General features: G+C 32.0%; 10 protein-coding genes and 2 non-coding genes across 12 annotated transcripts; 8 read left to right on the forward strand and 4 right to left on the reverse strand.

Annotated features, from left to right (window-relative positions):
* Nucleotides 1-256: 256 nt before the first annotated feature.
* CCM1 (Ccm1p) lies at nucleotides 257-2,830 on the forward strand (the record flags this gene model as incomplete). The annotated part of the gene is made up of 1 exon (XM_003685936.1): nucleotides 257-2,830. One exon carries the CDS (start codon nucleotides 257-259, stop codon nucleotides 2,828-2,830), a length of 2,574 nt encoding a protein of 857 aa, XP_003685984.1.
* Nucleotides 2,831-3,310: 480 nt separating this feature from the next.
* AGA2 (Aga2p) lies at nucleotides 3,311-3,562 on the forward strand (the record flags this gene model as incomplete). Its single annotated transcript, XM_003685937.1, has 1 exon — nucleotides 3,311-3,562. The coding sequence occupies one exon, from the start codon at nucleotides 3,311-3,313 to the stop codon at nucleotides 3,560-3,562; it is 252 nt and encodes an 83-aa protein (XP_003685985.1).
* A 219-nt stretch (nucleotides 3,563-3,781) lies between these two features.
* TPHA0Ftrna6V lies at nucleotides 3,782-3,855 on the reverse strand. Its single transcript has one exon. It is a non-coding gene; the product is annotated as a tRNA-Val (tRNA).
* A 1,687-nt stretch (nucleotides 3,856-5,542) lies between these two features.
* On the reverse strand, nucleotides 5,543-6,043 carry MPO1 (2-hydroxy-palmitic acid dioxygenase MPO1; the record flags this gene model as incomplete). The annotated part of the gene is made up of 1 exon (XM_003685938.1): nucleotides 5,543-6,043. One exon carries the CDS (start codon nucleotides 6,041-6,043, stop codon nucleotides 5,543-5,545), a length of 501 nt encoding a protein of 166 aa, XP_003685986.1.
* Nucleotides 6,044-6,485: 442 nt separating this feature from the next.
* On the forward strand, nucleotides 6,486-7,259 carry SCL1 (proteasome core particle subunit alpha 1; the record flags this gene model as incomplete). The annotated part of the gene is made up of 1 exon (XM_003685939.1): nucleotides 6,486-7,259. One exon carries the CDS (start codon nucleotides 6,486-6,488, stop codon nucleotides 7,257-7,259), a length of 774 nt encoding a protein of 257 aa, XP_003685987.1.
* Nucleotides 7,260-7,458: 199 nt separating this feature from the next.
* Nucleotides 7,459-8,049, reverse strand: LDB7 (Ldb7p; the record flags this gene model as incomplete). The annotated part of the gene is made up of 1 exon (XM_003685940.1): nucleotides 7,459-8,049. The coding sequence occupies one exon, from the start codon at nucleotides 8,047-8,049 to the stop codon at nucleotides 7,459-7,461; it is 591 nt and encodes a 196-aa protein (XP_003685988.1).
* Nucleotides 8,050-8,376: 327 nt separating this feature from the next.
* ERG4 (delta(24(24(1)))-sterol reductase) lies at nucleotides 8,377-9,792 on the reverse strand (the record flags this gene model as incomplete). The annotated part of the gene is made up of 1 exon (XM_003685941.1): nucleotides 8,377-9,792. One exon carries the CDS (start codon nucleotides 9,790-9,792, stop codon nucleotides 8,377-8,379), a length of 1,416 nt encoding a protein of 471 aa, XP_003685989.1.
* A 980-nt stretch (nucleotides 9,793-10,772) lies between these two features.
* TPHA0F00700 (alpha-mannosyltransferase) lies at nucleotides 10,773-13,343 on the forward strand (the record flags this gene model as incomplete). The annotated part of the gene is made up of 1 exon (XM_003685942.1): nucleotides 10,773-13,343. The coding sequence occupies one exon, from the start codon at nucleotides 10,773-10,775 to the stop codon at nucleotides 13,341-13,343; it is 2,571 nt and encodes an 856-aa protein (XP_003685990.1).
* A 558-nt stretch (nucleotides 13,344-13,901) lies between these two features.
* Nucleotides 13,902-14,972, forward strand: TAD3 (Tad3p; the record flags this gene model as incomplete). The annotated part of the gene is made up of 1 exon (XM_003685943.1): nucleotides 13,902-14,972. The coding sequence occupies one exon, from the start codon at nucleotides 13,902-13,904 to the stop codon at nucleotides 14,970-14,972; it is 1,071 nt and encodes a 356-aa protein (XP_003685991.1).
* Nucleotides 14,973-15,358: 386 nt separating this feature from the next.
* VPS8 (CORVET complex membrane-binding subunit VPS8) lies at nucleotides 15,359-19,210 on the forward strand (the record flags this gene model as incomplete). Its single annotated transcript, XM_003685944.1, has 1 exon — nucleotides 15,359-19,210. One exon carries the CDS (start codon nucleotides 15,359-15,361, stop codon nucleotides 19,208-19,210), a length of 3,852 nt encoding a protein of 1,283 aa, XP_003685992.1.
* Nucleotides 19,211-19,810: 600 nt separating this feature from the next.
* Nucleotides 19,811-20,717, forward strand: EFM5 (protein-lysine N-methyltransferase; the record flags this gene model as incomplete). The annotated part of the gene is made up of 3 exons (XM_003685945.1): nucleotides 19,811-19,851; nucleotides 19,919-20,397; nucleotides 20,488-20,717. 3 exons carry the CDS (start codon nucleotides 19,811-19,813, stop codon nucleotides 20,715-20,717), a joined length of 750 nt encoding a protein of 249 aa, XP_003685993.1.
* Nucleotides 20,718-22,038: 1,321 nt separating this feature from the next.
* TPHA0Ftrna2P lies at nucleotides 22,039-22,147 on the forward strand. Its single transcript has 2 exons — nucleotides 22,039-22,075; nucleotides 22,111-22,147. It is a non-coding gene; the product is annotated as a tRNA-Pro (tRNA).
* Nucleotides 22,148-22,303: the final 156 nt, after the last annotated feature.

The following is a 22,303-nucleotide window of genomic DNA, read 5'->3' on the forward strand; positions in this document are numbered from 1 at the left end:
TACACGTCTTGAAGAGCTCATCGCTCAAAATTTTTCATTCACCAAAAAAGTATTTCAAAATGGTAGCGCCTAGCCGTTTTCGATATCAGAAACTGTTAAATTGGAAAGTGTCGACTAACAGTTAAAAAGAATGTTACCATTGAAATTGAATCAATGATTTGAGTTAATCCGTTTTATTTGTTGACTTTTGTTGAGTTTCATTGAATATTACGAGTAGCAGTATACCAGCAAACATTATTAAACCAATCTTCTGCAGATGTTACACTTTAGGAGGATCGGTTCTGGCCTTGGGAAGTCAAACTGTTTAGACAGAATCCTCATAATGAGGAATATTGTTTTGCCTAGATCTAAACAGAAAAGAAGTGCTGGTTTTGTTAAGAGAAAAAAATTCAAAAGCATAGGGAATGTTCACTTAGATGATAGAATTCTTTCTGATTTAGATAAGCTCGATTCGAAAGAATTAGAACTGAAGATTAAACGGTTGAAGACTTTTACAAATGAAATTAAGCATCAAATTAAAAAGACTGAACAGTTAAAGAAAATTGAAATGGAAAATAAACTAGAAAGTGTTAAGGATAGAGAGAAAGATGCTGAAGAGTTGTATTCGGCACTTTCTGGCGATGGAATTGGAACACAAAATAAATTGTTAACATCTAGTGAGGGTTTGGAAGTTTCTAACTTGTCACAATTTATTGCAGCATCTGAAAGTAATCAAGTTGATAAGCTATTGCCACCAATACTTAGAAAGAGAATTGAGGATGACGATTTAATTTTATCATCTTTACTAGATTCATCTAGTAAAGATTATAACCCAATTATACATAAATTGTACAATAATACTGAGCAACTACAAGGTATAAGTAAAAAAAGTTTAAAAAACTGTGTTCTGATTGTAGATAAATTGAGTTTCGATAATATAGAAAAGTTAGATAAAATGTTGATGAATTATGTCAATGGGGATATAATGAAGTTTGATTCTTCGATGTATTTCACTATATTAAAAAATTTATCAAATTTAAGTTCTACTATGGAAAATAATAATATAAATGAACAATTTAATAACAGCATTATTCTTAAAATGAAAGAGTTAATAAAAAGACATGATGATTCATTGCTAAAGGGAACGTCAGTTAGACTGAATCAGAATATACTGAATTTCTGCATAAAATTTTCATCTCAAATTGAAGATTTTGATAATTTAAACTACTTCTTAACAAAATTTAAATCATATGGGATAGTACCTAACAGAGTTAATTACACTACCATTTTACAATATTATACGAGATGTAATTACGTTAAACACGCATGGAATATTTTTGATACTATGAAATTTTTATCTAAAGAACATTTCCCTGACACAGTAGCATATAATTCCGTTTTATTACTTTGCAGTAAAGAAAAGAATTACTCAAAGGCATTAGATCTTTATGATGAAATGATTTCATTCAATGTAATTCCTAACGTAAGTACACTAAATATAATGGCAAAAGTCCTAGCCGTATGCAGTAGGGATGCAAAAACTAGTGAAGGAAAAGCAGATTCATTAAGATTATTAGGTTGGAAATATATACATCAAATACAGGACATTTCTGGCTTAAATTTTTCAGTTTCTACTATAGAATCTATGATGGCTTTAGCAGCATATGACGGTGATGTGGGTATGGCTAGAGCGCTGTATTATAAATATATCACTGGCAAGTATATAAATATAACTAGAACCTGGAAAAGTAAATTAGATCAGAAAGCTGTATGGAGGCAGGTTTTAGATCCAAAATTCCTAAACTATCTACTTCTCGCATACGCAAATTATAACAAAAATAGACTACCTATACTACTTGGTTACGATAAAGGTATTAAACTTAGAAGAACTATTATTAATAGTGTCGATCATTCTTCAAAAATGATTGCTGATGAAGATAGTCAATATTCTTTGCCATTGTTGCCATTGTCCGATTTAAGCAATCATTGGGAGATCCTGGCAGAATCTAGAGCTATATGGCAATTTAACGTCGAGATTGGCGGACAAACTAATTTACGGAGTTTTTCAAGAGATTTAATAAAAGAATCTGAAATCAAAGATATCTTGACTACGTCTAAGTCCTTCGATGAATTCAAATTTAATATAATGCACAAAATTGCTTTATTGAAATCAACTCTTGTTGATTACAAAACCTTAAGTCAGGCAAACATAATAAGTTATTTAACAGTACCTTTAAAACTTGGAGATAAAAAGGAATTTTGGTTGAGATACAAAGAATTCACTTTCCAAGAACATCAATTAGATGAAAAATTGAAAACTTTTTATATGAATGAGAATTCTCTCTTAAACTCTAAAACTAAACCTACTAATAACTCTGATAATAAGACTACTTCTGTTGATACAGTTAATGCAACGGAAACTTTCATTGATTATTTGGTTTCTCTTATTGCTAAAATGTGTACTAATTCAAGTGTCTACGAAATTCTTATAAAAGCAGCAACCAAATTCAAAGATATTGAGTTAGCCACAAAGACTTGGAAGGACAGAGGTGAATTCAGGAAAACAAGCACATTTCAAAATGCAACCAAATCAGATAGAATGAAAAGTGATGCTGAATTTGCAAGATTAATGGTAAATTTCTTCACAAGTGAAAGATTATATTCAGACGCATTGAGCATTATCATGACCTCCCAAAAATATATTAACTGGAATTATACTATGGTAAAAGAACTTCATAGTGGCTTAATCAACTTGGAGGATCAGCATAGCATTGATCTTCTACTTAATATTGTAAATAAAAAATCACAAGTACAACTGATAGAAGAAAAAATTCTAGATATAAAATTATAAAATTTATATCTTTTTGATAGTATTTGATAACTTTGTAAATATATCATAAATGGAATACATCAATAACGTTAAACTATACATAGTTACTAATCTTGTTCCACTGTTTAAAGTAATGTTTTATATATTTGCTACTACTACAATTCAAGTTAAAGTCATTAGCAGTTACGGTGATGGACATCGGAGAAATGTTTCAAATTATCCATGTAAATTTCCTAAATAGGAAATTTACATGGATAATTTGAAACTGACGCTGTAAGTGGTATAAGTTATCAGATAGGTGTCAATGTAACATCAGAATATCTTGCGATGAGATGCAATTCAAGTTTATATAAATAGGCCATATAAATGATGAAATATAATTTAGGTGTTGACAGATGATGTTCTTTTTTTGGTCTTTTCTGTATGTCGAGAGAGCATCATAATTGAAGCAGTTTAAATAACTAATACACATTTCTGTCACGAACAAGAACCTCAGGAACTATGAAGATTACTCAATTGGCCATTTTATTTAGCAGTATATATCAGTTGGTAGCTAGTGATCTTATCACGTCGTGTGAAACACTTCCAGATGAATATGTTGAGACGACAGCCTACTCAACTTCCTCAGGTACAGGTTATGTCAATGGTGTACAAATGGTGGTGGTATATGAACTATACAGCTCGGTAACATATGAGAGCGGGTGCGGAAGTGCACCATCTGCTGCTATCACAACCAAACCATTTTTTAAATGATAATAATAAAGGTATTTACAAAACAAGAAATGGTATTAAGTTAGCGGGACAATAATGTAATTAGATAGCTTTAATATAGGTTAAATAAAAATAATAAATGAAGAATACGTATCTGATTCCTAATTTCATGTATACATGGGTGTGTGTATTGAGTTATGAGTTGATAAGGTCTTATAAAAGTATTCTCTAGGACCAGCAGCCAAAAAAAAGTTAAATTAATGATTTCGCCCAGGATCGAACTGGGGACGTTCTGCGTGTTAAGCAGATGCCATAACCGACTAGACCACGAAACCAACTAATTTGTGACTTGCATTCTTATTTTGATACTGATGAAACAAATTGTGACTAAGATTTTTAGTTATTTTGAATAACTTATTGTTGGAATGAGACTGGACATTTAGCTGAATATATATATCAGATATTACCTCTTTAGGAGATTATTGTTGCAAACCTGAAACAATAGTGTCAGAATTATTGTAGTGTATGTGACAGAACTAAGAGTTTATGACACTTTGAGTCCAGAACTAATAGATCACTTACTAATGGAAAGAAGGTCTAGAACAATCTTCCAGATGATAGGTGAAAACTTTTCACTACAATGTAAATGGCTACGTGATAAACACAGATGTACAATACAGCGCTAAAGATCTCAGGAGAATGACGGAACACGTACACATGGTCATTCACCTGTCAGACAAATTCATATATAAGGAGGACATCTAACTCTATATAGATTTGTATTAAATATATTAATAAAAGGACCAATCGATTATTTAACTATTAAGAAGATGGACTACTCTAGAGCAACTAACGTGAATGATGACACTAACTTAGATGTTGGTACTAACCAACATGAGCTTGTTTCTCCACAAATAGTGCCTGCAAGAATGTAATAGCAGAATCTCTAATGCATAAACAGCACTGTAGAACCATCAGTCTGCCATACGTGTTCAACTCGACAACGTCGTCTCGTTGGACAGGACGGTAGATTGAAATATTATGTATATATAAACCCCGGTAATCAATAGTTAAATAATTCATTGATCCAGGTCCAAGAGACCAGAGAGATTAATCTGATTATAGAGTATATAATCTAACAACTATTAATATATTAGAGCAATGAATTCAACTATTGAGCAGATTAAGAAATTATAATAAAAACCATTCGATAGTCGATAATCTCAAAAGAAGAGGAATCCTAATTAGGAAATTAATTGAGTATGTATTTGCAGTTTTATTATATTTTTGGAAAATATTTCATTCAATTAAAATAAGCTCATAAATTACTCAAGTTAAAAGTGTTTAAATTGAAAGTGCGACATATTTTCAAACAAAAATGAATTAATAAGGGAATATTATTTAGAGTAAATAGAAAATAAATCAGTAACAGTGCTAATTAGCGACAAATTTTAAAAATGATCCAGTATCGTCACCCATATTAAGACAAAGACTTATGGTGGCAAGTGACATCGAAGGTTCAAACTAGCGCTAAAGTAACAACCGGATTCTCCATAAATTGAATTCTCAACTGGAAGAAGCATTGGCTTTGTATATCACTCTTATTTGTGTGTTTATTTTAATGGATCACTTGTCAGTCAACTCTTTTAAGGATCTCCGTAACCCACCATTCACTAACCTTCAAAGTGTCTGTAATTTACCATCATAGAATGGAGATGAATATAGTTGTGTATGCGCTTCATTATCACGCAACGGAGACTAATGTAGTTGTCTCTTGTTTTTATGAGATATCTCATTCATTTTAAGTACAGGAATTATGTTTTGCAGAAGATGCCAATGGATTTGCTAAAAAGTTTTTCTGTTCCTATGATTTGCTTTCTCCAGATCTCCAGATTCCCAAAATTTTGCAGTTAGGCATACATGTTTAAGAAACGCAAATATTTAAAATTCAATGCGTCAGGTAGATAAATAAAAAGTACTAGAATTTGTTCTTCCATGTGAATAACATTTCGATGACCGTTTCTAAACATCTTTACTTTCCTTCAGATCTCTTTTCAATTGATCGTCTATTTCGCTGTAAAAGCCTAAAACAAACAGAAACTCAAAGAAAATAAAGTATGGAGCCAACACCAAACTCTGAACTAGATTATCCAATAGGGCAGGTTTTCTCTTTTCAAAAACCCCATGCCCAATGAACTGGAACAACCAACTTGTAAACCATATTCCTGCCTCCAACTTGAGTGAAGTATTTCTTTGTTTAACATAGTACAAAATCAACATTATTAATGCCGAAGCCATTAAACCAACAACACGATGTAATATAATGTAATAAGTAGCAAAGGGTATGCTCAGAACATCTGTCAAAGACCAATTATTAAAAACAGGTATTCTATCCAAAATCATACAACTTGTCACAAAAATCGTTGGAACAAAAACCGAGTGAATCATCACATTGACAGTATTGTGATGATACGCTTTGTAGAAACCCAATTGCGTCCTCAAATTAAACAAATCAGAAACCATTATTATTATTTATATCTCAAGTAGATCTTTTTATTCTCAAAATCAAACAGGCTATTTCAGTTCTAACTTGTTTTCTTTTCCACCTAATCCAACAACTACTTATGATTAACAATTACTATCCGTCTTCATACACTTGAGATAATGAACAACATATCTTTCTTCTTATACACTTAAAATGTGTATCTCAAGTGACAACGTTTAAGGGAAAGGGATTGTTATGATTTAAATGTCTCTTACTTCCACAACATCACTGCGCACGAAAGTATTCGAATTCTTGAAATCGGGAAACCTTTGTAACAATGAAGTATTTGCCACCTTGAGAAGTTGTTAATGGATAATTATATATTTAAAGAAGGATCAAAAGTGCTTGAACTTTCTTTATTTTTGATTGACTGGTTTTTGGCAGGCCAGAGGTGAACAACCATAAAATACATAAACAAAGATGTCTGGGGGTGCTGCTGCTGCGTCCGCTGCTGGGTATGATAGACACATTACTATTTTTTCACCAGAAGGTAGATTATTTCAAGTTGAATATGCTTTTAAAGCTTGTAATCAGACCAATATAAACTCAGTTGCCGTTAGAGGTAACGATTGTACTGTCATAATAAATCAGAAGAAAGTTCCAGACAAGTTGCTGGATGCTGACACCGTTTCTTATATTTTCCCTATTTCTAGAACCATTGGTATGGTTGCTAATGGTCCAATCCCAGATGCTAGAAATGCTGCTCTCAGATGCAAAGCTGAAGCTGCTGAGTTCCGTTACAAGTACGGATACGACATGCCAGCTGATGTGTTAGCTAAGAGAATGGCTAATTTGGCACAAATTTACACTCAGAGAGCTTACATGAGACCACTAGGTGTGATATTGACTTTTATTTCTGTTGATGAGGAAAAAGGTCCTTCAATTTACAAGAGTGATCCATCAGGTTATTATATTGGTTACAAAGTGACAGCAACTGGTCCTAAACAACAAGAAATTGCCACTTCTCTAGAGAATTTTTTTAAGAAGCAAAAGAATCCAAGCAAAAAAGATCATTACGATGAGGATACCTGGGAAAAGGTTGTTGAATTTGCCATAACACAATTGATTGATTCATTAGGAACGGAATTCACAAAAAACGATATCGAAGTCGGTGTTGCCTTAAAGGATAAATTCTTTACTTTAACAGCTTCTGAAATCGAAGAACGATTAGTTGCTATCGCTGAACAAGATTAATCATAATTTCTTAATTCTCAGATATTTTTCAGGCATTCATTACATACACCATTTAACTAAAATAAAAATATTTACTTAAACATATATATTAAGAGAACAAAACATGTAAAAAATAATTTTATCGAGTTCTTTTATTAATTGCATACTATTACATATTTCTGCTGGTATACCTTTGGCTATATATATTATTTGTGTATTTTTATTTGTTAATTTTACTGTTGCAGATGTGGTTATAAAGCATTCTTAATCTATTTTGACCTTTAAATTTAGAATTACATTTTTTACAAACAATTACTTTCCTAACTGCATTTTCATTTTTGCTTTTATATCCTTCACTATCCTGATTTTGTTTCAATTGTTGTTGCTGTACATGCCTATATTCATTTCCCACCAGAAAATCATACACCTCTAAGGCATTCTCACATTCTAAACTTCTGTGGAAATAGTTTGCAAAATCAACACTCGACAAGGTCTCCAATTGCGGTTTAGGCACAAACCCACCCAATAGGCAATGGGATAAATCGTATGTAGCGTTGGAGGCATGAGATAAGTCGACTTTCCCACCCAAGTAACCATGCACTATCATTTTACTTTTCTTTTCATCTTCTTGTAAAATTTTCTTTTTTGTTATTGAATCAACGTTATCTTTCTCTGTATCATCTTTTTTGGTAGAGGTCAGTTCTTCCAACTCTTGAATCGACAATGTCACCTCGTTTGATTTTTCAAATGCTGATAAACCAGCTATCACATCGTAATAATTTTTCTTCTGTGTACCTTCCATCTTTTGCATGCAAGTGAAGAGTTCCAAATACCCACTTTACGGTTATAAAAAAATAATTAGGTGCAATATACAACGTTTATAAATGATCCTCTTGTTCTACTTTGACTGCAATTAATCTCTAACTAAACTTATTTAATTCTGATCTATTTGAGTATATTCCATACTGCATTTTTTTTTAAATTTCAATTTTTAGTATCATAAAATTTGGCAGTGTCACATTATAATTAAAGGCTTTCAAGAAGAATCAATGTTGGATATAATAAAAGTGTTTTATAAATATTGTTTGAATAAATGAATGTTCTATAACTACTTATTGTCTAATAAACTGTATTATCCTTAGAAGATGTAAGGAATAAACAAATATGGACAATGTCTACAATATTCGTCCCATTCTTCACCGTACTTCTTCTTACATTTAGTTGTGTCTCTTATGGTTCTATGAACTAAGACAACGAAGAAGAAGACAGGGAAGAACCATGGGAATACTGAATTCGAACCACAAGATAGAGCCCAAACTAAGGACTGAGTCCAGTCTGCAGTGTAGGCCAATTTTCTTGCGTAAGTAACCCAACCATCGATTAGCAAGATTGACCCGGTCTTTGTCTTCATGTACTTTGGATCCTTTAAGATCTGGCGAGGTAAGAATGGGAAAGTCTTTCTAACTGTTGGGTCGCCAGCTAATTGTTTTCTTAGAGCGTTCTTTTGAGCGTTACAAGTGTCGAAGAAGTAGTAAGCGATCAACAATGTAGCGTACAAAGAGACGTTGTAAGTCGTGGACCATTGGTATTCTGAAGGGTCGTGGTAGTGTAAGTACAAAGTGCAATGGCAGTAGGTGTAAGGGACACCTGCGATATTCCAAAAGATCAACATGAAACCGAACTTTTCGTAAGCCATATCCCAAGAAGGAACAATCAATTCTTCACCTTTTGCACAAGCGTTAGCGTAAAGCCAATGGGCCAACATGATTAAACCTAGCTGTGGAGATAGGTATCCGTAAGTCTCGACTTGTTTGAAACATGCACTTAAAGTGATGAAGTATAGAGTGAACCATGGGATTCTCACTTCGAAGAACATTTTCCAATCTAGGATTCCTAGTCTTGGGTTCAAAGGACCGCCCATGAAGAAATCATAGATATGATTGCCTGTCATACGGTGGTAGTCTCCCGAGACGAAAAGAGTCCAAACATAAAGCACTATAGAGAAGACGAAACCTGAAATGATTGCACAAGTCATGATTTCGCCGAACAAGTCAATGATGGTGTACAATTTGAAGATACCCGTATAATGCAACACGACCACGATGGTAGTGGACACGTAAAGGGTCCACATAGCGTTACAATAATAGGGCAATTGTTTATTTTTCAAATGGGTTAAAGGCTGACCTTTTGTCCAGATGCCAGGCAAAGTATAATAAAACACGATTTGAGCGATCCAAAATGATAGGAAGATCGACCAACTGTACAGAGTTGGAGTTGCATGTGCGACACCGACTGTGTATAGACGATGAATAAACTGTAACCATGATTCACCAGCCATTGGCAATTCGACTCTTCCTCGGTAAAATTCGGCACAAATCCACATGTAGTACATCAAAAGGGGGAAACCAACAACCATTCCAATCACACCGGGAATACCACCAAACTCATATTCGATTTCGTTCGGTTTGAGGTACTTACCTTGTGGTAAGAAGTTGACAGGAGCATCAGGACTTGGACTCTGCTTAGGAGTCTTCTTATTTGATTTCTTAGCCATTGCGATAGCGATCAGCGGATAGACCAGATAGACCAAGATAGATTACAGAAGCAGTTACAGAATTACACAACTCGATACACCACTCACACACACACATATATATATATATATATATATCGAATAATTGAGGTCTTCAGCTTAAGTCTCGAGTACGAACCGGTCGACCAAATCGAGAAAGGCTCTTAAACGATGAGGTATATGCTTACCCGCCTTCCGTGCGACACGACAACACCGCCGGGACGTTCGATCTCGCAACGGTGGGCGAGCGCTTTGCCTGCGCCGAAGAAGGACACTTGTCATCTTGGACCTCGACCAGCAGCATGGACTAGTGGCAGTGCGGCAACTGCAGCTGCAACAGCAGCACCTTCATGGGTCTGCCCAGAGGTGCCTGGTGTGCGTAAACGCATATCTGTGCTCCTGATACACCAAGATATCCATTTAGTACATGTCTAACTTTGAACTGTACTGCCATCTATCCACACTTCCCCTTCCGGATGGTCGTGGAATCTTTCAGACCGTGCTTTCCCGTTTCGCTAGCAGGCCAAGACGGTAAAGTAAAGACCTTCGTTCAGACCCTCCGGAGTTAGGGTAAGACAGCATCGAAAACTTTTCTCTGCCATGCGTGTTAACGCTTATATGCTAAGCATTTGTTGACTGGTTCAGCTGATTCTTTCCCTGGTAGATATCGTCCCTTTCAGATTCGATAGCATAATCTGTGAACAGTGGCAGTGAAAAATTATCGATGCATCGATTTTTGGACACCATCGAAACTGTCGAGGTGCCATTGACATATAGTATTCAATTATACACACATATATATATAGAGAGAGAGAGACAGAGAGAGGGAATTGAATCTTTGTGTATTTGCATATAGTTGTTTAGTTATATATATATTATATCTCGATTTCAATGTTCTGTTGGACTCTTCAAGATCTAATATCGTTGCTTCCACTTGTCGCTATACCACTCCGCTGCTAAAAATGTTGTCTGCTCTCATTAGGATACTGAGGAGTAGAAGAGGTGCAAAACTGGCTGTTAATTTAGCTTTCCTGGTCTTGTCTGTGTGCTTATGGTCATCACTAAGTCGGAAACAGAAAAAATCAAATGAACTCTTCAGAAGCATAGACGATTTCACGACAACTGTTGGTACTTCGATATTTGGTGAAAGTAATGTTAAATATCCACCAAGTAATCCAGATTGGAACCCCCATTATTCGAAATACTTTGCTGACTTAAAGGAGAAAATCACGTCCATTGATTTTATAGAAACTTCAGAAAATATTAATCAGTTTAATGATAAGCCTCTATCACCATTTGATAATATACCAATATATGATAACTTTATAAAGGCGAAACTTGATAGTTCAAAGTTGTACCATAATAAATTTTCATTAAAATACTTTAAAGATATTGCTACAGTAACAAAATGCAAATATTATTTTAATAACTTAAATCAAATTAATCCCGGTTGGAATAATGACGTGAATAAACATTCATTACTTATCAATTCATTAAATTATGACAAAAATGGTAAAGTTAGAGGTAAAAAATCTGAACTACAAGTAAAGACCACTCAAATGAAAAAAAATTTGAATTTTATTAATGAAAGATTAAGACTGTATGACTTATGTTTTATTAAGAACGAATTTAATATGGATGATATTTTCAACAATCCAGTGAAAGATAGTGTCTCTTTGGTGCTTGATAATATTGCTGGTGACACTACTACCACTATAGCTGAAAATCAAAGAGTTAATCAATTTCAATTTGAAGGACAAATGTTTCCTTATTTGCAAAAATTCAATTCTTCACAAGAATTTAATTCCATTTTACCAAGGTTTAGTATTGGCGATGGTATTTGGTATTCAAACGGTACTTTCCCAAAACCATTGACCTCGGTATCAACTTATCAAGATTTTAAACCAGATCCAGAAAATGAAGAATTGATTCATTTAGAATATGATACCAAAAAATCAGTCTGGGCGAATTGGAACTCTATGTCAGATCTCATCCCAAGTTGGGAGAGAGGTATTATCATCTCGATCAGTGACGCACAATTATTCCTGGCATTGAAATGGATAGCAACAGCCCGTCATAACCATATCAAGTTGCCTATCTTCTTCATGTACAAAGATAATGAGTTATCACAAGTTTCAATCAATAAATTACGTCGCGTGGCCGCTTCCGATGATATTAAATTTCCAACCTCTTCAAATTTACCAAAATTAGATACTTGGTTTGTCGATTTGACTCCTTCTATTAATCCAATAATGATGCCAGAGTTCATAACTTTTAAGAATAAATGGTTAGCATCAACATTAAATCCTTGTAAAGAAATATTGTTCTTAGATACAGATACTATCAATTACAAAGATCCAAATTTTTATTTTGAAACAAAAGGATATAAAAATTCAGGTACTTTATTCTTTAGAGATAGGTACTTGAAAGTAGATAAAAAGGAAATATGTTCCTCATTTCATGATACACTTTCCCCAAGTTTCCAAGAATCATTCTATTTCGATAAATTACCATTATTCGACAAGCAATATATAGTCGATAACGTTGCAAAAAATGAATTGACAACAGAAGAACATATCTTCAAAAGCTATTTCCATCTAGACATACAGCATGAGATGGAAAGTGGTTTAATGGCAATTGATAAAGCAACGCATATTATTCCAATGCAAATGTCCGCAAACTTCAACTTGTTCAAACCATTCTCAAAATGTTCTCATGGTGATAAAGAATTCTTCTGGTTAGGTTTTATGGCCTCAGGTACTCCGTTTTCTATTGATCCAATCAAACCTGGTACAGTGGGTGAAGTTATCACAGATAAAGCAGGTCCAACTGTCATAGAGAAAAGAATTTGTAATATCCAAATCGTCCATTTTGATGAAAATAAAGATATCATGTGGATGAATGGTGGTGCTAATATCTGTAAATACCCAGGTTATGCAGAAGCAGATTGGGAAAATCCAAAACTGCAAAGTTTCACTAAAAATTTTAAAACACTTGCAGAATATAAAAAATATTATGAACAAATACCAATGAAGACAGATTATGGAATAATCGCCTCTGAATTTTCGAACCAGCCATGGATAAGAAGATTTTATCATTGCCATAACTTGATTTGGTGTGCTAGATATACAGAAGAGTTAAAGCCATTGAGTTTCGAGGAAAAAGAAACACATGGTGAACTATTCCCATTAGATCCTGAAGTGAAAAAGAGAGTAGATGAGATTAATTTTGTGTGGGCTACCTTTGACACATATCAGGTCTTTTCAAAAGAAGATATTGAAAGTGCTATAAAACTTGCAAGAGAAACATCTGGATTGAATAAAGTATTAGACCAAGAAGCTAAAAAGAAGGCTGAAGCAGCAAAGAAGGCTGCTGCCGAAGTTAAAGCCGCGTTAGAAGCTGAAATAAAGGCTAAAGCTGATGCCGAAGAAGCTAAAGCTGGTGTTGAAAATGGATTAGGATCTATCCCTCATGATGCAGAAGGAGATAAAAAAGAGCCAGCTGAAGTTGTTAAAGAAGTTGCTGCCCCTTAATCTCATAGCTCGGTGCAACATACCTTGTAATCTATAATTAAGTATTATCAGACTGTTGGTAGCTGGTAATCTCATTGGAGTTATTCAAATATGTTCCATTTTTATAACAGAAAACAATAGAACAAATCATAATCCTATATAAAAATTATTGGAAAACTTTATGTAGCATATTAAATTATTCCAACATTTCATTCTATAGAGAAATTAGAATACATTAAATTATCGAATCTTTGAAGTATATTGTTTTATACATATGATAATAATTATATAATAATTTTACTCATTGGTATTACACATGTTATTTTTACAAATCTTATTAATCTTATATAGTTTTGTTACTATTATTATTATTATAATTATTAATTAACCGTAATAGTCAAAATTTCGCGATGACTGAAATTTATTCAATATATATAAGAAATGATTACAGATCATTCATTAAAGACTGCTACACATCTACATTGAATAGCATATCGATTAAATTTGATTCAAATAGTAATTTTAGATTGGGACATTGAAATCATTATATTATTGAGGTTAAGAGGGTTATAGGTGGATATGGTAAAGAAAGAGAAGAATCCCATTAAGATAGATTATGAAAACTGTATAGTGGAAGGCTGTTTAGTACAGGTCAAAAATAATATTCAAGGAAACAATCCTAATTTAATAAAAGTTTGGACAATCGATATAAACCCAAAAGACTCAGGTAGTGTTATTGCTTTCATAAGAAAATATCTCCAAAAAAATGATCCTGTTACCTTCACACATGTTAAAAGAATTCAACCATTTAAGGAAAAGAATATCTTAAAGATTATTTTATGTTCAGCACAATTGCATGATGAGAATTCTAGGTTACTTTTAGAGAACTTGCTAAATGGTTACAATAATCATGTGAACATTGAGAATGAAAGCATCGAGGTCAATGATAAAATAAATGATAACAAAAACAGAAGAAAACCTCTACCTAAAGCATTTCAATTTAATAATTTGGATTGTATATACAGTATTCCCTTGAATCTTCCTCCAACAAAAGATATAATGATTGAATGGTCAAAAAAATTCTGGCCGCTGAATTGGTGTGGAAATCCAAACGATCAAATTTTAAATGATATGGAATTTAATATAAATTGGATCAGAAGTCATTTAAAAAATATTTCTAAATTGGCAAGTGAATTAGGTATACAAAACACTAACAAAAAATCAATACCAGTAGTGACATCTTTCGTTAGTCCTTTAGACCCAACTGATATCATAACCACGATAGATGAAAGAGAAAATTTAAATCCATTAGATCATAGCATAATGTGTGGCATTAAAAGAGTCTCGGAACTAGAAAGGAGCAGAAGAATACAAAATAAACAACAAGATGTTAATTACTTGTGTCTAAACTTCGACGTATACACAACACATGAACCATGTTCAATGTGCTCCATGGCATTGATTCATTCTAGGATCAAAAGATTAATATTTATTAAACCCATGAAAAAGACAGGTTGTTTGAAACCTGATAGTGGGGATGGTTATTGTATGCAAGATAATAAAAATTTGAATTCAAAATATGAGGTTTTTCAATGGATTGGAGGAGAATTTCAAGATATACCAACAGTTTCTGATAAAATATGTTGTTAAGCTTAGACTACCCAGTTAGCATATATATTTATTCATTTATTCATTTATTCATTTATTCATTTATTTAAAATTTTCATGAAAATATTAATAAATATTAAAATTCATTAAATTTATAGTATTATAAATGTCTTCTTTTAGGTGTTTTATTCATAGAGTTTTTTATTAAAGGGACTTATGCGATAAGAACGGAAAAACTGATGGTCTCATTTTAAAATAACTAGGACAATAAGAAAGTAACTTAGGGAATTCTGATTATTATAAAGAATACAGGTCTAGATAAATAAATATATCAAAAATATTATCAATTTATTAAGATCGAAGGCATACTCATAGATTTGGGTGTCCAGAATTGTTAGCAAACAAAAGTATCTACTATTGAACAAAATATGAGTCATGATCTAACAAATGAGAACACAAGTAATGGAGGGACTATCAATTATAATGACGAGATTTCAACTATTGGAACAGCCAATGAAACAAATAAAATTGGTATGTACATTTGTTCGAAAAATGGTGTTAAAAATGTAGATTTTACAATCGATACAGATGAGTTGAAGAATGATTATTTTTTAGACTCTGAGAAGTCAATTAATATGATAAGATGGGCAGAGTTAAATAATATCTATACAACAGTAGGAGCTTACGGAGGAGTTTCATGTATTATGTTGACCAAATTATATTATGTTATTGGAACAAATAAGGGTTCTGTACTAATTTTTAATACTAATCAATTTCTTCAAGCGATATTAATACCTAAATTATCCAATGATTTTTCAGAAGGATATTTGAAATCTCCTGTGAAGAATTTGACCACATCTAGTGATGGAACTCATTTATGTGCATCTTTAAAGACAAATGATATATTAATTTGGGATCTTAATTTAAATACAAATGAGATGGGAAATGATAATAAAAGTATTTCAGTGCCCCTTACAGCTATTTTGCATATTACAAACCATAAAAATTTTGAAATTAATGGATTAGGGTTTCTTGGTGAAAGGCATACAGCTATAATTGTAAGTGATAACTCTGGTTCTCTCTATTATCATAGTGGGTACAGAAATCACTTATGGAATCTTATGTACACAACTAAGAAAGTGCTGACGGTAAAAAATGAGGAAAGGTTGTTAAATTCAAAAGTCCCTATATTCAGTGACAATTATCTGCAGAAATTACACTGGGTAGCCATACTTACAACTAAAACATTCAAAGTTATATCGACTCTTCCTCACCTCAATATCATATATGTCGAAAACATCATTGATTCCATTGCCCCAACATCGTATATGAACAATTGCATTTCTTGGAGCAAAAGAGGTTCAAAACTGGCATTTTCGATTGAGAATAAATTAGGAGTCTACTATTTGTCCAACGATCCCGTACATGCTAGGATAGAGAGTAATTTTACTATTACCCAAAAATGCTTACAACACATGGATGAATCTATTCTTTCCTTATATTGGATAACTGAAAATTTAATTGGCATTTTAACAATTTCTCATCAGTTCATAATATTAAGTTGTGATGAAAATATAAATTTGATCTTAAAATTAGACTTATTGCCATATAATATACCGATTCCTCCTAATAAACATTTTGGAATTATTGATAATCATGTCTATATTTTTGGTAAGTATTCTTTTATGCGTGGGAAATTCATGACATGGTCGGATATAATTTTGAATCCAGTTCAAAAAGGAGATTATATTACAGCATTGAAATTCATTGAATACTTTTTGAAACCTACATCAAATCTTAATGAGATAATTCAACTAAAATCACTTCCTATAGAAAGGTATGAACAATTTAAACGACCTTTCCATAATTTATCATTAGCAGCGATGAGATTTTTGTTGAAACAAAAGAAGGCAGACTATGATAAGATCTACGAGCTTTTGGTTTTAATCCTTAGAAATTTAAATAGATTTCCTGATTCTGATACTAAACAAATTCTCGAAAATTCACTGATAGAGAAATCATTTGAATTGTTAAATGGTGATAATCCAGAAATATTTTTTGAAGTTTTGGTTAATGTCATTTCTGAAGGATATATTAAAAAATTACCTCCAACTGTCTTTAAGGCTATTTTAAGTCATTATGCAAATTTGGAAAGGATTGAGTTAATGGAAATATTAATTGTTACTCTTGATCCACAGACATTGGATATTGATTTTGCGGTTAAACTTTGTAAAGAGCACCGACTATATAATGTACTAATATATCTCTGGAATGTTGTATTTGCAGATTTTATAACACCATTTGTGTCCTTTATAGCACAAATTACAAAAACAAAAATTGTAAACAATCTGTTTGAAGGTATGGGAGAGGCAAGCTTCATTGGCGTTTATGATTTGCTATCATCAATATATTGTAATTCAAGCTCACCCAGCCTAGTTCATGAATTAGAACCAAATATCATTTCTAATGCCAAACTAAAGATAAACTATGTCTTTTTTAATGGAACTTTAGTCACTTGGCCTTATCATTCCGGTAATAAATTTCATACATGTACAGAAGCAGAAGAAGAACCAGTTTATCCTTATTTTTCTGTGCTTCTTAAACATAATTCTCAAAACCTTTTAAAAATAATTGATAAGATGTTTGAAGAAGATGCATTGTTGAATGATGACATTTTGAGGGAAGATTCTAAGAATCATAAAATGTGGGTTAATCGTCAATACATAATGGATATGCTTGTAGATATATTGAATACCGCAAGTTATCAGGAATATTATAGATTTCTTGTAATTTTTTTGGCTAAAAATATTACGAAATATCCTCAATATATTAAATTCTCTAATAATATTCTACAAAATATAATTGATAAGATTTTTACAATAGATGTGGAAAAAAATGATGATCTGGAATTATCTTTAGAATATTTGCTGTTAGTATATGAGCCAACGAAGTTAGACGATTTTGTTCATGAATTGGAAATTAGACAATTTTTTAAAGTTTTATTTCGTTTATATCTGAAACTTAATCGCTATTCGAACTTATTACGGTTAGTATTCTCAACAGCCAATCCAGAAGAGGAATTTGAGATTAATATCTCGAATCTTTTAGGCCTAATTTTCAACAACACAAAATCTGATCCTCTTGAAAAACCAATCATAACAAATTTTATCATAGAACATTTTGAAAAGATTTTAAACGAGAGTGATATAGATAATATAGTTAAGATTATTAATAACTATAACCCAGAAATACATCAAGCTATTCTAACCATATCTTCTGAGGATTATCAGCTGCGATACCTGGAAAAATTATTTAATTTTAAGAGCACTGATACTTTACCACTTTGCACCTTAAAGAAAAGATATGTTAATTTAAGTTGCAAATATAAGAAAGGGGTGCAGCTTGATTGTTGGCTAAAATCGGTAGATTTAACGAATGTAGATATATCTGCAATTATCAAAAATTTGAAAATTAATAATGAATATAAATCCTTAGCCATGATCCACAAATCTGTTGGTGATAATGAGGAGGCTATTGACTATACTGTGATTGCCATAAATGCTTTATTCGAAGAAAGTACTTTTGAAGAAAAGCAATTACATGAATATATTGAATTTGCTACCGGAACTGCAACATTAGCTAAGAGAGGTCTAAAAGAAGCCTGTTGGTCTAAAATTATAACATGTCTTTTTTCCATTTATACAAAGAATTCATTGACCGAAACTCAAATGATTGTATGTGGAAATATCCTAAAGAACCTTTTTATTAAACTAGCTCTTGGTCAAGAACCAAATGGTGAGGAGCATCTCGAGAGCTTTTGTTCTGTTTTAACTAACGTATTAGAGAATCAAGATGTCCTGATGAGTAAAAGCCATGTCATGAGAAAATTATTGCAAAATGTGTTTACCGCATTTTACCTAGAGGAGCAATATTCCTCTCTTATTTTTAAGATTTTGGATGCAAATGCTTCAGGGCTTCTGATAACTTACGGAGATAAATTAATCGAGGGCTGGTCCTGTGATGTTATTCATTGTGAGGTTTGCGGCAAAAATATATGGGGCAATGGCATAAGTGATATTATATACTACATCTGGGAACAGAAAAGAAGAGATAATAATGTAGAAATTGGAAAGAATTATGATGATTTAAATTTAGTTATTTTCAGTTGTCATCACGGATTTCATTCAAAGTGCCTTAAAAACTTAGGCCAGAACAACGAAAAATATTATTGTCTCTCATGCAATGATGACAACAAAAAAATAGATAGCTCATTTCTATAATTTATTCATCTCTTAATTGTATATAATTTGAATAGTATTTTATGCTAATATCTCCTTTTGCCAAATTTGGACGGAGGAAGAAACTATAAAAAATGATAGAAGATCTTATAATATCCCTAATAAGAGTGACTGGATTACACAAAAATGTCAAAAAATACAGATTTTACGTTTATCTTCTCTTGTGTGCATTACAGATGGTTGCTTAATTTTTGGAAAAATAGCTTTAATAACAAAACAAAAAAATAGCAAAATCCATCATATATTTTAACCATGTAATGCTCTATTCTCATCTCTATTCACTAACTATTTTTGTATTGAAAGTTATATAGAGGTACTTATTTCATAAGTAAGATGTTATTCATAATCTCTTAATTAAGATACAGATAGGTGTCCTTTCCTATAAAATTTCGAAGAACATAGTTGCCTGTAAAAATTCAATTGAAATGTTGAAATCGAAAATTTTTCTTGCAAATTTTCGATCAGGAAAATGATAAAAAACGAACACTCATGATATATTTTTAATATATATAACAAAAGTTCAAATACTAGCTAATATTATAAAAATTTGTGGAAAGTATAGCATCAAAAACATCAAATAATATGTCAGATTCAGATTCAGATTCAGATTTAGATATTGAATTGTATGATCTCTCTTCGCTTTTAAGTGTTTGTTTTAATTGTAAAAATGATACTAACAGCTTTTAATAGAACATTGTCATCCCATGCCCTAGCTGCATTAGAGGAATTTAGACAGGAAGAGGTTAAATACCAAGAAAAATTCAGCAAACTTTTGACCAGTGCTGATGAAGAGTTTGCTCAAAAGAAAAAAGAAGAAGGTATGAACCTATTTAAAGAAGATTGGCAATTATCACAATTTTGGTATAATGATGCCACCGCAAATATGCTCGCGGATGCCCTGTTAGAAGGTGCTGATGAGGATACCGTTATTGCTATTGTTAGTGCACCATCTGTATATGCAGCAATACTAAAGAAAAATGCAGATGAGGTACCAACTAAGCATATTCACTTATTTGAATTTGATGAACGTTTTAAATTGTTAGCTGAGAAGGATCATTTTTTCTTTTATGACTATAATAAACCATTAGAATTCAATGAGAAACTAAGGGGTAAAGTAGATAGATTATTAATAGATCCACCTTTTCTGAACGATGATTGTCAATCAAAATGTATGTATTCATTAATTTTAAGGTAAGAAAAATTCTTCTTCTTCTTACACATAAAGAGTAAATTTACTAACTTTTTGAAATTTTTAACAGCTTCAATAACTGCAAATGCAATGCTAAAACCCAAAACCAACGAGAAAACTAAACATGGTGTTATTAAAAGTCGTTTCATTTCCTGTACTGGCGAAAGAGTCTCTGATGTAATAGCTAAATCTTATCCTGATGCTAAAGTTACTACTTTCATTCCAGAACATAAAAATGGATTAAGCAATGAGTTTAAATGTTACTCTAATTTTGAATGGAGGGGCTGGAAGTTTGAATAAATCCTTGTAACTTATATAGAGAAAGTAACAAAATCAATAAATATGTTCACCACTTATTATTATTACTTTTATGTTTCAAAATGGCGATATAATAAGACCGAACAAGGTATAGTTGTTAAAATTTATTCTAAAAACATACATGTGATATAAGTTTCTTAATTATTAATAACAAAAAATAAATACAAGAAATAATATCAATAATATTTTACTTTTTAAATTTTTAATTTATTTATAAAATAATAATTTTAAAATAATGAACTATCCGGAAAATATTAGAATTCCGAACATGTAAAGTATGCTTGATTGGATTATGGTAACTATTTATTGTCGTAATTGTTACACATAGTAGTTTGGGATTTGTCTTCTGTTGCGTAAGTTTTGATGGTTACATGGTATTTATGTTGCATATAGACAGTTCCATATGCAGTTGTCACTTATGTTTCAATACACAAAATGACATTATGTATCTCAATTGTAATATTAAATATTGTTACATAGATTAGATGTTGTAATAATTTCGCGTTTTCCCAGGCTATGTTTTTGATTACATTATTTTAAAACTTTGCCGAATCATTTTTATTTGACAGTTGGATGTTGTGATATTGATACTGTCAGAATTATTGTAGTGTATGTGACAGAACTAAGAGTTTATGACACTTTGAGTCCAGAACTAATAGATCACTTACTAATGGAAAGAAGGTCTAGAACAATCTTTCAAGTGGTAGGTGAAAATTTCTCACTACAATGTAAATGGCTACGTGATAAACACAGATGTACAATACAGCACTAAAGAGCCTAGGAGGATGAATGAACACGTACGCATGTTCATTCAACTGTCAGATTAACTCATATATAAGGAGGGCATCTAACTCTATATAGAATAGTTTAATTGCACTAATAAAAGATCAATCGATTATTTAACTATAAAGAAGATGGACTATACTAGAGCAACTGAAGTGGCTAATGACACTAACTTAGATGTTGGAACTACCCAACATAAGCTTGTCACTCCACAGATACAGATCTATGGACGTATTTTAACACCATTTATGTTTAGTGGCTGTTAAAACATTGAGTTCAATTCAGAGATTGTTGTCTTATATTCGTAATATTAATATATTTCCTAAGTTTTGATGTGGTAACTCTAAAGAATATACAAACTGATAGGTTTTTCTATATCATTAAGTTATAATAGCCTTGTACTTGTAGGTTTTTAACTTTTGAGCTTACTATTAATATTATATTTATTAAAATAACAGCATATTATTATTGTAATAGTCTCTATCAAAACTTCTTTAGGTTAACATTGAACAATAAATTAGGGCGTGTGGTCTAGTGGTATGATTCTCGCTTTGGGTAATTTCTCCAGTAAATGGAGTTGTGCAAGTCAAATATGCGAGAGGCCCTGGGTTCAATTCCCAGCTCGCCCCATTTTTTGATAATTTTTTTTCTTTCAATTTGTAATGTCTTTGAAAAATTTAAAATAATGAAAGAGCTATAGGTATAAAAGTTCAATATAAATGTTTACAGTATACTTTTACCTCATCGAATTGAGTTAACATTTATACAACGTAAGACAAGCATAA

This window comes from Tetrapisispora phaffii, chromosome 6, assembly GCF_000236905.1.
Source record: "Tetrapisispora phaffii CBS 4417 chromosome 6, complete genome".
NCBI lineage: Eukaryota > Fungi > Ascomycota > Saccharomycetes > Saccharomycetales > Saccharomycetaceae > Tetrapisispora > Tetrapisispora phaffii.